At 40.9% G+C, this 15,860-nt stretch overlaps 1 protein-coding gene across 1 annotated transcript in view; it reads left to right on the top strand.

Annotated features, from left to right (window-relative positions):
* The first annotated feature begins 5,240 nt into the window (after window positions 1–5,240).
* The window catches only part of CAT (catalase), a 43,892-nt gene continuing 33,272 nt past the window's right edge, over window positions 5,241–15,860 (top strand). Inside the window, exon 1 of the mRNA XM_053561135.1 lies at window positions 5,241–5,400. Within this exon, the coding sequence (XP_053417110.1) occupies window positions 5,335–5,400 (66 nt within the window). The 5' untranslated portion in view covers window positions 5,241–5,334. The remainder of the gene's footprint in view (window positions 5,401–15,860) is intronic.

Below are 15,860 nucleotides of genomic sequence, written 5' to 3'. Positions count from 1 at the left end.
CCTAGTTTTCCCCCTAATATTTTATCATTTGCTTACTCTCTTTATTTATTTGTATATATAAATATATGCATATTTTTCTAGCCCATTTGAGAGTAGGTTGCAGACAACATGCCTCTCTACCACTAAATGTATTTTCTAAGAATAACAAATATCTTACGTGAGAGAACACATAACCACAGTTCAATGATTAAAACTAGGTAGTTTAACACGGATACAATATTATTATTCATTTAAATTTATAGCCCATATTGAATTTCCATAAATTGTCTCACTGATACTCTTTAAAACTTTTCTCAAGTAGGGACATTATTTATATTTAGTTGGCGTGTCTTGTTTTTCTTCTTTAAATCGGAATTGTTCTTTAATCCTTTTCTTCCGTGAGTTTGCTGTTTTTCAAAGGCCATTTATTTTGTAGACTGTTCCTAAATTTGAGTTTGCCTAATGTTTCCTCATGATTAGATTCAGATTTTGCGCTTTCGATAGGAATGCCAGAGAAATGATGTTATGACTTTCTTGATATACCACTGTTAAGAGGCTCATGATGAGAGTTATATATTTATTTGCTAAAAGAAGACTATTTGAAAGACTATAAGAAAGCATTCAAGCCCTAAAGGAAACCATACTTAAAGATGAAATGAAGGGAGTTATATTTTATTTGAGCAATGGATCTGATCAAATTCTTCCTCACATCCCTCAAGGCAAAATTGTCACCTAGTCAGCTTATTTATAATATGATTTATCTAGCATCAATGCATCCATTGATTCATTTCAAGTATCTATTGAATACATACTGAGTGCTACTTCCTTCCAGGTGCAGAGGAGGAGCAAGAAAAAAGAAAATAGAAAATCCACCAATCCTTACGGACCTTTTATACAATAGAGAAAGGATGTGGGTTATAAAGTATATTAGAAAGTGAGAAGTATTATGGAGAACATACAAGACAGAGAAGTCATGGCAGGAAGTGCTGGAGGAGACTGTAGGACTAGACGAGGTGGTAAAGAAAGGCCTTCCAGAGAAGGTAACCACAGGCCCACATGTGGAGCCATGTGGCTTCTGTCTTCCCTTGAGGAGTCAAGAGTTTAAAAGACTTTACTGGGTGGTGCCTGTGGCTCAAAGAAGTAGGGTGCTGGCCCCATATACTGGAGGTGGTGGGTTCCAAACCCCAGCCCTGGCCAAAAACTGCAAAAAAAAAGACTCTATACAATTCTAATATTGTATCATTTATAACTTATATAATTTGTGCATCAAGTAAGTTGTTGAGGGCCAGCCACAGGAGGAGAACTGTAGCAGAGATTGTTATTCACTGATCTTTAGAATCCTGGGTGGGATGGGATGGAAAAGGAGTCTTTGAATTAACATGTTTTCCCACAGTATATTCATCCAATCATCTTAGAAGTCTGAGTCTCTGCCTTCCCTTTGCTGTCAGGAGAAACAGGTGGCTCTGGATCTTCCTCCTCCCCCTCCATTCTTGCTGCTCTGCAACCTGCCTCTTCCCAGGCCTCTTTTTCCTCCTTTTGGCTGTGCCTCCATCCCATGGCTCTCTAGCTTGTAATGTTCTTGTATTGCAAATCCATAACCACGTCTCATTTTTTCTTTCAAAGACAGTGTGGAATGTCATTTTTCTGCCGTCTCAATTATCTGGGTGCAAAGCATGGATTTCGCAATTGTTTACATTGGTGTGTATGCTGTAACGCCACATCTTCAGGTGGGCAGGAGGAGGTATGATGCTTTGGTTATAGTCTAAGAATGTAAAACACTTATCCCAGATCCTCCTATATTCCTGTGGAGTTTGTTGCAGGCAGAACAACATAGCAGTGGAGGTGTGAGCGCCAGTGGCACACTGCCTGTCTTACATCGGGTCCCTTCACGAACACGGTATTGTGACTTTGGGAGGTTACTTAACCTCTCTGTACCTTTGTGTCCTCATATATCCCTCGCTATTTGCCTACATCGACCTCCATCACTGCTGTCCTGTCAGAACCTAGTGGCCAGGGGACCGAGGACACAGCAGACATTCAAGAGATTGGAGAATCCTGTGGCATAGTGGTGATGACTGAACACAACATGTTCTCCCTTCTGTTCTCCATTCTGAAGATTCTAACACAGTGGATAATTTATAAACATCTAGAATCCAGCCACTTGCCTTTCTTGAAAAGAAGGGTGAGAAGGGAAGTGTAAATTGTCTCAAATGATGCAGAAAACAATTGACAGTATGTTACAAGAGCCTTCAATGTTCACATGATTACTTCTGAAAAGGGATCCTAAAGAGATGAATACAAATATAAAGGAAGGCTGTCACTATATTGCTGTAACAGTAAAAATTTTAAACGTAAATTCCACTAAAGGCGTGTGTAAATAAAGGAATAGGCCTTTGCAAATGGTGCAGCTATGAAAAAAATATTTTGGAAGAATATTTAATGATTTAGGGAAAATTTTATACTATAATTTTAAGTGAAGAAAGCATGACACAGATTCTTTGTTCTATATGAGCTATTGTAAATCTTTCTTACACACACACATTCCTTTACATACATGTAGGAGAAAAAATATTGGTAAGAAAGGTAATTATTTATTATCATCTCTTAATAATTGTTTATGTGATATCTTCTGTATTTTCCAAGTCTTTATTAGTGAGTATACATTACTTTTAAAATCAGAAAAAAAGAAGTAAAGATAAAAATAAATTCCTAATTTTTGTTTATGTGTTTTCTTTTTCTCAAACATGCAGCTGAGTAGCATGGCACGTGAGGCTGGGGAAGAAAAGACACGTGGGTTTTTTTCTTTTCAGGATAGTTCGTTCTGTGGCCATAACCAGACACCAGGAGACATCTGGGCTGCCTCCTCCTAGGTCAGTCATCATTTCTATTAAATTGGAAAGACATGGTCAAGCAAAACAGGTAGAGCAGAGGGCACACGCCACTACCACCTAATAAAACCACTGTGACTTTTTTTTTTATTTTTTAAATTTTGAGACAGTCTCACTATGTCGCCCTTGGTAGAGTGCCATGGCATCACAGCTCACAGCAACCTCAAACTCTTGGGCTTAAGTGAATAGGCACTGCCACAACGCCCAGCTATTTTTTTGTTGTAGTTGTCATTGTTGTTTAGCTGGCCCAGGCTGGGTTCGAACCCACCAGCCTCAGTGGATGAGGCTGGCACAGTAACCACTGTGCTACGGGTGTTAAGCTACCACCTCACTTTTAAATGCAAATTCCACCTTCTTCTCTTGCCTGTTCAGACCTGGTCCACGATAGGCTGGAATCACAGGTGGTGTTCACCTCCTTCCCTCAAAGCCAATGGCTGATTCTGAACTATAACTCCACTTTTTTCTTATTGTTTTCCTTTTCTTCTCCCTTCTGCCTACCTCTGAATTTACCTCACATGTTCACTGTGAGGAGAACTAAATTAAAATATGTAGAGCATACTCGACCTCTCAGAGAGTGGACTCAGAACATCACTTTTTTTTTTTTTTGTTACTCCTCATGTTGTTTTATACACCTGTCATTCAACATGACCTACAGTTCATCCTCTCCATTCTTTTCTTGCAATGTTAATGACAGGAAATTTGTCTGTGAAGATCCCTAGGGCTGCCAGCTGGTGGCTCATGCCTGTAATCCTAGCACTCTGGGAGGCCAAGGTGGGTGGATTGTCTGAAATCACAGGTTTGAGACCCAGCCTGAGCCAGAGCGAGATCCCATCTCTAAAAATAGCCAGGTGTTGTGGCAGGGACCTATAGTCCCAGCTACTTGGAAGGCTGAGGCAAGAGAATCACTTAAGCCCCAGGAGTTTGATGTTGTGGTGATCTAGGATGCCACGGCACTCTTAGTTAATGAAGAAAAGGATGTTTTGCTTCTATCAACATTCATTTATTAAACAAACCATGGGCCCTGGAAATGAACACATGGGGCTAGAGTACTGACTCTGTTCCTTAATATTTGCATAACTTTAGGCAAATTATTTATTTAACTTCTTTATCCCTCAGTTTGCCTAATCTGTAATCTGAGATAATATTAGTATCTAATTCATAGTGTTGTTGGGAAGGTTAACTAAGCAAACATCAACAACTTAAAATAGTCTTTGGCACATAGTAAGTGCTCAACAAATTCTAGCTGTGGGGTCCCTACCCTCATGGGGTTTATAGTCTAGCGTCAGTATAGATGGGATGAGTATTAAAAGGCATCATACCAACCACACAGCTAACAGCATCCTTAAAACTGTGTTAAGTGTAATAGGGTGCTAAAGATCAATTTGTGCGCTGCTTCTGTCAAAGTTAAACCTTTATGCCCAAGATTCTTATCACACTTTCATCAAATCAAGAACTTCTGAAATTTTCCATTATCATACATCCACTCATATGTACTTCTACTGGAAAAAAAAATCAAACTTAATACTCAAATACTTGAAGAGGAGAAATTATTCAATCTGTTTAATTACAATCACAGACTAGTGAGTACCTTATGAAATATTTTCCTACGTATTATCAATATTAAATACTTTATTTTTCAGTATAGCTTTTTAAAGACAGAGCTTTACTCTTGTCTGGTAATAAAATTTAGGGAAGCATATTATGGTAGTTTTTGAAGAAGCCAATTTGACATAGTGGACCAGAGTGGAATACATTTTTTTTCAATCACAAGCCTATCCCTCTAAGTTACGTCGCTTTTCCTCTGGGGACGGAGGAAATAAATACCTATCTGTACTGAGACAGAGTTTTAGAGTGTTTTTATGTTAAATAATTAGGAATCTAGTCTAGTAAGTGATAACCCATGAATAAGTTAAGAAGAGTTAAGAGAGAAGAAATATCCATCCTTCAGTTGCAAATAATACCTATATTAGACAAAAGTTAATTTTGCACAGAGGAGTTCAACTCAGGATTTCTGACTTTTTTTAAGAGCAGAGAAAACAGTACATCAGGGTCAACTCTAGACACCAATCGCTGGGTGCCAGGGAAGTCTGAGGGATGCTGATAACAGAGGCCGCGCCCTGGGCTCGGTAACCGGGGATTTTGTGCTCTGAGGGGAGGGGCTCTCCACCTGCCACCCTGCGGCAGCCCCAGTCCTTTCACACCCCTTCTTAGTCGCTCCTACTCCTCTGGTCCCGCCTCCCTCGGCGAGTGCCCGCTCCTCGCCGCGTTGGGCTTCCAATCCCGTCTCGTCTGTCGCTGGGCAGCCAATCCGGAGACGGCACTCCAAGGGGGCGTGTCGAGGGGCGGTGCTGATCGGCAGAGTCTTCGGCCCGCTTCAGGCGCGGGGCGGCAGACGCTCTAATCTGCTGAGGGTGGTGACACGCCGGCGGAGGCCGCCTTCGACGTTCTGCCACGCCAATCCCACACCATGGACGACCGCCGGGATCCAGCCAGTGACCAGATGAAGCTCTGGAAGGAGCATCGGACCGCGCAGGTACACCCTGTTGCTCTGCGAGCCGGCCCGAGGGTCCGCGTACAAAGTGGCGCGACTGCGAGTAACGGCCCGGCCCTGACTTCCCCGCGCGGCGGCGCCCGGAGGGCTGTATCACTGATCGCCGGCGTCTGGGGGCCGCCTTTGGTGCACTCACAATGCCACATTCCGGGGAGGGGGAGAGGAGTCTGAGGCATGGGCAGTGGGCCTGCAGGAATTGTCCTCCACAAGCGGGCGCGGATGGTTGCCTCTTTATTTTGCACTTTTGCCAGATGGGACAGAGGTCACAGCTTGGGGAAAGAGGCAGAGAGCTGCAGCTGCACGAAAGGAAGTGGGGGGTGGGTGGGGTAGAAGCAGGCTCCCTAAATAATATCTACAGGCTTTCATTTGTCTGGACTGCCGGGTACAGGGACCGTGTCTTATCATCTTGATGTCGCCAGCCCCAGACCCGGTGACCGATACCCAATAGGCACAGCATTAAACGGCAAAAATAAAAGAATTTTTACATCCATTATCCCCTTTACACTTAAAAACATCAAGCCTAGTATTTTAGAGCTGGGAGGAGTGACATTAAGGATTAATTAATGCATTTATTCATACTGCCTCCATGTGCTAGGTAGGCACTGTATTGGGACAAAGTTTACACATTCCAATGAGGGAAGAACAACGCCCAGCAGCAGCTCAGAATCTAGTGAGGGAGATAAGGTGCATAAACAGGTAATTACCCTTCAGCATGGTGAGGGAGGGCTCTAACAGAAGTTCTCTGTAGAATGCAGAGCCAGTGACCAGCTTGGGGGGACAAAGCAGGTGACATCTGAACAGCAACTTTAGAGAGGAGTAGGATTTTAGCCTAGGTGGTGGGGAAGGCATTCCTGGCCTGCGGCCGGGGGTGCAGAGCCTCAGAGGGCATCTGTGAGGAGGCTGGATTAGATGAGACCACATCTGGTGTGAATCTTCTTTTGGCAGATTGGCCCAGGCAGGACTTGCCCAGTCCCGGTGCCTGCTGGATAATAGCAGAGAGAGGTCTGGAGCTTGCCTTTCCTCATCCTGCCTTGTGTTCATGAATTTCTCAAAATCCTGTTAGTGTTCATGAATTTCAGCAGTAATGCTGAGTGCTTCTCGATTGTTTTAATAAGGCCTCCCTGTTTGGGAGAAGACTACCGTTCTCCTCCACGGGCCTGGAAAATCTCTTCTCTTGGTTCTGTCCTTAGTTATATGCCACTAAGATAGTTCAATTTTTAGATTTTTAAAGTGAACCAGAGAGACTTAAGGCTTCATCAAGGACGCGCAACTAGTTAGTGCCAATTCAAGGTTAGAACTCAGCTTCATTACCAAAGTTGCCGATGCTGGCATGGATGTGCAGAGAGAGGAACACTTTTACACTGTTGGTGGGACTGCAAACTAATACAATCTCTTTGGAACGACGATGTATAGGAAATCCTCAAATAACTCAAATTAGACCTTCCATTTGAACCCACGATCCCACTACTAGGCATTTACTCAGAATAAAAAAACAATCATTTTATCATGAGGACATTTGCACTAGATTGTTTATCGCAGGTCAATTTATATTTGTCAAGATGGGGAGACAAACTAAATGCCCATCAACCCAGGAATGGATTAACAAACAGTGGTATGTTTGGAATGCTTTGGAATTCCGTGGAATACTTTTCAGCCATAAGAAAGATGAGGATTTTATGTCTTTTGTATAAACCCAGATGGCATTGAAACATATTCTTCTTAGTAAAGTATCACAAGAACAGAAAAGCAAGTACCCATTGCTTTTCCATTCCCCTCCAGGGGAGGAAGAAGTGAAATTGTTGTTCTCCCACTTATGGGCACAATGTAAGGGTATATGACACACCTCTGGGCTGTGGGACACAAGTACAAGAGAGACTACCTAACAAATGCAAATATTGTAACCTCGTTGTTTATACCCTGACATTAATCTGGATTTTTAAAGAAAATAACTCACCTTTATGGGGCCAGGACTTTTCCATACCCAAAGGGTTCGCTACATCCTGGTTCACACTGGAGTTTTCATGAATACTTGGTGAATTGAGAAAAATATAGACAATGTAGTGAGATTTTCATAAAACAACATATATTCATTTTCAAAGGACTCCCTTTATTTTCTGAGACTACCATGCTTCTTTCTTGTTTGGGAGAATCCTGAACTGTTGAATCATTAAGTCCTGGCTGTTGATTTACCCGGTGAAGTTGCCCATGTGAGAAACAGCTGACCCACGAAGCTTACTGGAGGACTTACAATTGAAATACTGCTATCTCTTTTGTCCGTGGCATCCCAAAGCACATTGTACATTGTCCTGGTGGGCAGTCACATTGATGTCTTGTTGTTCCTCAATTTTAGCTCCTCTGAGCGAAAGCGGCTTACTTCTTTGAGGTCAACCTCACTCTCCCCTGACCTTTCCCCTCAAGAAATTATGCATATGCCTCAGAACCTATATAATTTTCAAGCACTTTATTATAAAAAATTTCTGGCATTCAAAAAAGCTGGAAGAATAGTGCACTATATATCTATCTATTTAGCATCTAGATTCTACACTTAACATTTTGCTATAAATCTTTTATACATGTTATTCCATTTGGCCGTCCCTTCATACATCCAATAGTTTATTAATGTTTTTAGCACATTTCAGAATAAGTTATAGAGATCGTTATACTTTACTCCTTAACACTGAGCATACAAGTTAACAGCAGTTAATGTATGTTTATATTTTTAAGGTAATATTTAAATACACTAAGAAGCATAAATATTAAATGTACTCTTTCATGAGTTTTGATAAATATATATACCTGTGAGTCCTAAACTCTTATCACAAGATACAAAAGATATTCACTGTGGAAATTTCCTTCATGCTATTTCTTCATCATTTCCTTTAATGAAATGCCTGGTTCCTAGGCAGCCATTGTTTTGAATTTTTTTTTTTTTAACCATTGATTTAGGCACTTTGTGCAAGCCTTTTTTCATTTAGCAAACATCTTTTAAGATTCATTCAAGTTGTTTCATGTATCAGTAGTTCGTGCTTTTTGTTGCTGAGTAGTATTCCATTCTATGACCATACCACCATTTGGTTATTCTGTTGCTGGATACCTGAACTGGTTCCAGTTTTTTGCTATTATGAATAAAGCTGCTACAAAAATTCTTACACAATTTTTTTTGAGCTTGTTTGCTTTCATTTCTCTTAGGAAATAGCTAGGAGTGGATTTGTTGGGTCATAGCCTAAGTGGATGCGTCAAGAAAAACTGCCAAGCCTTTTTCTAAAGTGCTTATACCATTTTACATTTCGTCAACAGTAGTTCAAGTTGCTGCACATCCTATCAACTTTTGGTGTTGTCAGTCTTAATTTCAACCATTCTAATGGATATGAAGTGATATCTTATTGTGGTTTTAATTTGCATTGTTCTGATAGCTAAGGATGATAAGCATCTTTTCATGTGCTTATTGACTATTGGTATGTGTTTCTTTGAAATATATTTTCAAATCTTTTGTCCTTTTAAAAGTTGGATTATAGAGGCTGACACAGTAGCTCATGCTGGTAAACCGAGCACTCTGGGAGGCCAAGGTGGGTGGATGTCTTGAGCTCTGTAGTTTGGGACTAGCCTGAGAGCAAGACCCCATAGCTACTGAAAATAGAAAAACTCACTGAGTCTTGGGGCAGGTACCTATAGTCCCAGCTACTTCAGAGGCTGAAGCAAGAGGATTGCTTGATCCCAAGAGTTTGAGGCTACTGAGAGCTATGATGATGTCATGGCACTCTACCCAGGGCTGAGGAGTGAGACTCTTACTAAAAAAGAAAAAAAAAATTTTGGACTGTTTTTTTATTATGAAAAAATATATATATGTTTTATTATATTTTAAGTGAAATCTATAATATATGTTTTATTATATTTTAAGTGAAATCAAATAAGAGCTAAGTACTGTCACAATAGATTTGAACATGTAAAATGGTGTAAACGTATTACAAATTTATTTTTATTTTACAAGATGGTCCAAATTTGTTTGAGTTTGAAGTGGGTGGGTACTCTGTTCCCCACAGTTATAGAAGGCTCCAGGCTGAAGGAGGCTTGTCCTTGGTCAACACATGGCTTTTAAGCTTGCATTGGCCATCACCGTCCAGCCACCAAAGATTAAAAGCATGAGGTGGGATGTTTAGGGGCGAGGGTCACTTCACTTACATTCCAAGAACTCTGTTACAGGCCACACCTAACTGCAAGGGAAGCTGGGAAATGTGGTCTGCTTCTGTGTCCAGGAAGCCAACTCTTCTGCATTATCCAAAACATACGAGTACGCTCTATATTTGGTGAAAATCCAGCCATTTTCTTAAGATGTGGCAATGGGCAGATAAGATTTTCTTTTAAAGAATACGTCCTTTTTCGTTCTGATATTAAAATATTCTCTCTGTTAGAAAATTATGACAGCAACAGAAGGTCATTTTTATTTTTTGTTTTTGTATCTCCCCTTGCTTGATAAATGCTTTTCTATAAGTGAGCAGCTCTCTATCAATATTCTCCCTTCTACTCCCCAGTTCGTTTTGATCTTTTGCTGGACTGGGAGAGCTTTACATTTGGGAACTACTACAGAAGGTAGTCTGTTGTCTCTACCCTCAAAAACCCAGAGGCAGAGTACAGCTGGGCGTATCCTCCTCTGGAACCAGAGCGTCAACTATTGTGAAAGGAATTTATTGGGCATCTCTCCTTGTGATCAAATTTGGTTACTGACAGATGAAGTGGGAGTTTTGTAAACTTTATGAAGTGAGTATTCAGTGAAATGTGTGAATGATAGTTATGACTTTGATTCCCTTAGAAATCCTTAATTCTCTTAACCTGCATTGGTGGGAAGGAAGCCGTGCTATGGGCATTCTCAGTTGCTCGAATGGAGCTGAAACGGGAACTTTGTTGCTCACAGCTTAAAATGCCCTGGATTTTCCTCTGGATACTTAGATTTACGAAGAAGCCTTTGATCCATTACAAACTGGAGAATTTGAATATTTCAAGCCTTTTTTATTCAGTTTCCTTATGATCTGGGAGAGAAGTTGGGCCTTAGCTTAGCCATTCCAGTTAGTGAGTTGCTTGTGGACTACATAGACTGTGAGGGTCTATTTTTTTTTTTTTTTTTACGATAACCTGGATATTAAATAATAACTGCATTGACATTGCACTGCCAACATTCTGGATGGAGAAAGCGTAAATGAGTAACTTGACTCTTTGTACACATATGCTTTCATTCCTCTTGGGAGGTATAGGCATGGAATTGCTAAGTTGTAGTATGACCGTGGCAGACATTATGAGAGCTGGAATAGAAATTCCTAAGCTTTCACTTACATTTTTTAGCCAATATTTACAGGACTATAATTTTTTTCTAGGTAAGAGTGGCTGATTGCAAAATGTAAAACAAGCAAATGTCTATTTTTATTTTCTCTTCAGTTGTGTTCTTAATTGTCTTACTGAAGCTTCTAATACAGAGTAAAGGAAGCTTTTACATGCGTGCATCAGTGAGCCTTCATTTTTCGAGCCTGTCTTTCCAAACACTTCCTTTTATTCCCTGCTTTTTTGGGAGGTTGAAGAACGAGCCGTGTCTTAGTATTATCAGAAATTTAAGACAATTTCAGGACAGATAAAAATTCTTTCGCAATAGCTATTGTTTTATGTATTTTAAAAGTTTTATTTTTAATAGGAGTATTCTGAATGCTTGCTAATTATTGAAAGCTAATAGTAGTATTTGGACATTACTTGCTGAAAGCCTTGAAGTAGCAAAGTGAATGACTTGGCAGTTCACCAAGAAGGGAGGAAACTATCGGCACCTATTGTGACATGTTTACTTTTGTACAAAATAATATGACATAGCCTTGCTCGAAAAACATTTCTCATTCGAGCAAGGCTACATCTGTGGCTCAGTGAGTAGGGTGCCGACCCCATATACCGAAGGTAGCAGGTTCAAACCCGGCCTCGGCCAAACTGCAACCCAAAAAAAAAAAAAAAAAAAAATAGCCGGGCGTTGTGGCCTGCGCCTGTAGTCCCAGCAGCTTGGGAGGCTGAGACAAGAGAATCGCGTAAGCCCAAAAGCTGGAGGTTGCTGTGAGCCATGTGACATCATGGCACTCTACTGAGGGCGGTAAAGTGAGACGCTGTCTGTACCAAAAAAAACCAAAAACATTTCTCATTGGCAGGAGGGAGGAGATGTATTCAGTCATTCTGTGCTCACAGGTCCATGTGACCTTGAAATCCCACGTTTGTTATCTTCCTTGCGAAAGGCAACTTTTACTATATTTCTTCTGAAATGAAAACTACCCAGTAGTTCTATTCCCTGGGGTCCTTAGAAGCATTTTCTTTTGTTTCCCAAATCCCCATGCAGTTAAACACCACCAGGGATAGGCATGCTTCACTTGCCTATTAAATGTGTTAGCCTCGCCCTTACTCTGTGCAATCACGTTGTTAGCCTAAGGCCAGGAAGGTTGCAGCTCAGGTAGCAGCTAGCATACTGCTGAGGTGGCTTTCATTGTACTTTGTGTAGCATCAACAGTAACCATTTGTGTTCTTTTTCAAGAAAATAGTTTCATTTTTTCTCTCATCATTATTGGCATTTCCTTTTTCCATGATATTTTATTTAATACTTTAGTACCTCATTTATTGAGTACCTTAGGTGGCTTGTATAGCATAATTTAGGCAATGAATAAAGTAGAATGAAAACTTATTCTTGCACATTGACTGAGAGTATCAGATTCCCATTGACTTGCAACTGTAGCACCTGTTGACTTAGCCAGGATGAAGTCAATTTACCAGATGTATATGGGTGCTTGCATCTCAGTGATGAAGTCTCAGCTTATAGCCCAGAATTCATAGTTTTCAAAAGGGTACTAATAAGTGGAAACTTTCTTGATAAAATATTTCACCCGAGAAAGCTAACCTTATTCTTCCCAGCACAATTCTTAAATTTACATCTTAGCTCTGGCCAAAAGAAACCTATAAACCTAACAAAGCCCAAATGGAATCTTCCTTTCAGTCCCTACTTCTAATCATAGTGCCCAGTTTTTTTAGCCAAGCCAATTTCTGTAGCAGTTTTCCTAACAAGTTTGTCTAAAGGTGTTTGATCAGAATTTGAAGTTACAAGTTAAAAGATTTCCCTGTTACTTTTTGGAGGGGAGATACAGGGAGTGGGGTGAGGTATTGCTCCTTCCTCCTCCTGCCTGGAAAGAATCCTTTCTTGGCCATTCATATTGGCCCATACTTCAGTTTATTTACGTGTTGAATCCACACACGTTTGTTGACATATTGAGCATCATCTTAGGGTATCAGGAATTTAGATGTGAAAGGAGTACATGGTCTAGCAGGGACAAGAGTGAAGTAAACAGGTCATTCTACTGTTTTGTTCTATGGGCCACAAGGAGATGCCCTTAGCTTTACTAGAGGGGTGGCGTGGGCAGGGCAGCGAGAGTGAGCCAGGACAAGCATGTATGGATGTCATGGATAACCAGCAGCCAGGAAGACGTCGCAGGTACAAACGCTGCTTTTCCATACAGAGCTCCAAAATTGTCCAGCCACAGAAAAGCTTTTCTGTCTTTAGAAAATTCTGCATCTAAAATGATCTTTCATTGATCTTGCAAGCCCAGCCAGGCTTGTTACATGTACCAGGTTAAACCTATGCCACAACATTGAGATCTGGATGAAGTACTTACGTTCTCTGAGCATATAGCATCACCCATTAATGGATTCATAACACTGATCTCACTGGATTATCGGGAGGCTTAAGTGAGATAACTTGTGTGGTCCATTCCCCAGCCCCACACTGTTTTTATTTCGTAAATCTTCCTTGCATTGATTATTTTCATCTTAACACGTGTACAGCACCCACTCCTCACCTGCTGATTCCTTTCAGTTTAGAACAGTTCCTCTTAGGTAACGTCACCCTAACCATCCCCTGAAGTCAGACATCTTTTCCTTTTTGGTTGTTCCCAGTGGAAACAACCCCTTCCGTGTTGCCAACTGTTAAAGCTTTTCCTGTCAGGCTGGTTTTGAAGGTAAATTGTGTATAGATGAGCTTGAATGAGGAAAGATGTTATAAATCAGGACCATTATCTGTTAGAGTGGGGAAGGGAAAGAGATTCTGAATGCTCCATTTGTAACTTCAAAACCCAGGTTTCATTTTTTTAAAAAAATTTTTTTTATTAGATCATAACTGTGTACATTACTGCATTTACAGGGTACAATGTGCTGATTTTATATACAATTTGGAATGTTTACATCAAACTGGTTAACATAGTCTTCACCTTACTTATTTAATTGTTGTGTTTAGACATTTATACTCTACTCTTCATACATTTGACACGTACCCTTGCAATATGCACAATAAGTGAGGTTGTACAGGGGATTGATTCCTGCATGGGCCAGGAGGGAAGATCAGGGATGGCTTGATTCCAGCGTTCCGACTCTAAGATTCCATGATTCAGGGTCATTAGGGAGGACCATGTCATACTTTGATACTTTGGTACTTTCATTCATTCATCCAGCTTACTCTGCACTGGACCATATTACCCTGACCTGGTGGTCATCAGGAGGGGATTGCAGGTGGTCTCATCTCGTTCTTAGTGGCAGCTCCTTCCCCGTATTAGTGAAACTCTCACCTGCTTCGCTTTACTTTTACTGAGCTGCTTGGTATCCTCTCACTTTTCTCCTTTATGGGATATCCCCTTTATTTTTTAGAGGCTTCCTGGAGTACCTTGTTTGTATGGTAGAGAATTTAAGGAATAGACAGAATTAGTTTGCTCTGACTCTTTCACTATTTTAATTTTGTATCAGCCAAGAATCCAGGTCTCGTGGTTCTTAATCCTGACTTCACTTTGGAATCACCCTGGAGTTAAAAAATATCCCAGACCTCACCAAGACTCTTTATATCTGAAATTTTAAGGGGGATGTCCCAGGGATCAGGATGCTTTAAAAACTTCTCCAGATGATTCCAGTGTACAGCCAATGTTGGAAACCAAGGTTTGGGTTTAAACTAAAGGGGAAGTTTTACAATTTTTCTCAGTCTTTTTCTGATTCATTTCCATTTTGTTTAAAAACAAAACTACATAGGGTCACATGTATTAGCAACATGTGTGTCCTCAAAAGTGGGTTGTGATTGGCTGGTAACTATTGATTGGACCCCTAAAGTTTCTGATGGCCTGGAAGGGGCTCTGCCACATGGGTTTAGGGATATATAGGTGGCGGAGTGAGAGAGTGTGGATGGAAGAGTGTGCATCTGTCATGATGCACATCAGGTCATGTCTCTACAGCCCATGAAACGGTAGTAGACACGTGCCTCCTGTACAGCCTGCATTTGCACATGTTTGGCTCATTTAATTCACATAGTAGCTCCAGGAGGCAGTAATTATTCTGTCCATTTTTGTAGATGAAAAATTAAGACTTAAAAATAACTTGCCAGTAGCTACTGGCTGGTAATTGGCAGACCCAGGCTCTGGTCCTGGCATTCATGGTTTCTCCCTGGTGCCATGCTGGCCTCTTCCCATTTTGATGGGAGTGTAACTCTAGTGGGCAAGGGGCACTTATGCTGTGTGAGAGTCTTGTTTATTCATTTTGCAGATTTCAAGATCTCTTTTATGTGGTGTCTTTTCTCAAACAGCTCACGGGACTTTTAAAGTTTAAATGCTCACTCTTCACCATATCACCTTCTAGAGAAGAGGCGGGTTTTACTTTTATTTTAAGATGCAGGGCAGATGTGCATGGGGAGTGAAAGTTATTAATACATACTCCGCTCCAGGTTTGTGGAAATACGTACTAAGCAGAGTGCTTTTCTTGGTGCATGAAATTGGTCCGTTAGTAGACCCCTATCAAGTTCTTCCTGGAGCTGGCTCAGCTTTGCTTCACCCACACGTCTCTCCTGATTCCCCAGTGACCAGAGGCAGTTGTCTGTGTTCAAACAAGGTCTGTGTATGACCTTGGAACTAGATGATGCTAAAAGCTTCCCTGGGTCATATGGGACTTAAAGAATGCTCCTCTCGCCTAGAGGAGAGACAGCTGAGTGGCTTCTGATACAACCGAAATTGGAGAATTGGGTGTATTAAAATGAGATCTTTATTATAGTAAAATAGCTTATCCCATTTCAGAGATATCTAACATCTTTAGAACATTAATACTATAGTCCATCTCATGAGTAACAGTTTATTTTCAGTGATGATAAAAACCATAGACTTTAGTTTTTAATTGAAAAGAAATGTTGTGAGTCGCTGGCAGGTATTATTTAGAGAAACGAGTGCCATATACAGGGGACACACTTGGACATCCAAGTGACAAAGGGTTGTAAGTTCTACCAAGGCGTCTCTGGAGACCACCGCCTTCCCCATAGTGGTTTGGATGTTCACTTTCAAGTGTATCTGGCCCTTTGGGGCCCTTCTGTCTGATGTGCATCACTTTCAAGTGTATCTGGCCCTTTGGGGCCCTTCTGT

This window comes from Nycticebus coucang, chromosome 14 (genome assembly GCF_027406575.1).
Source record: "Nycticebus coucang isolate mNycCou1 chromosome 14, mNycCou1.pri, whole genome shotgun sequence".
Lineage (NCBI taxonomy): Eukaryota > Metazoa > Chordata > Mammalia > Primates > Lorisidae > Nycticebus > Nycticebus coucang.
Note: the sequence above shows the minus strand (reverse complement) of the source record. Positions and strands in the feature narration are given on the sequence as shown.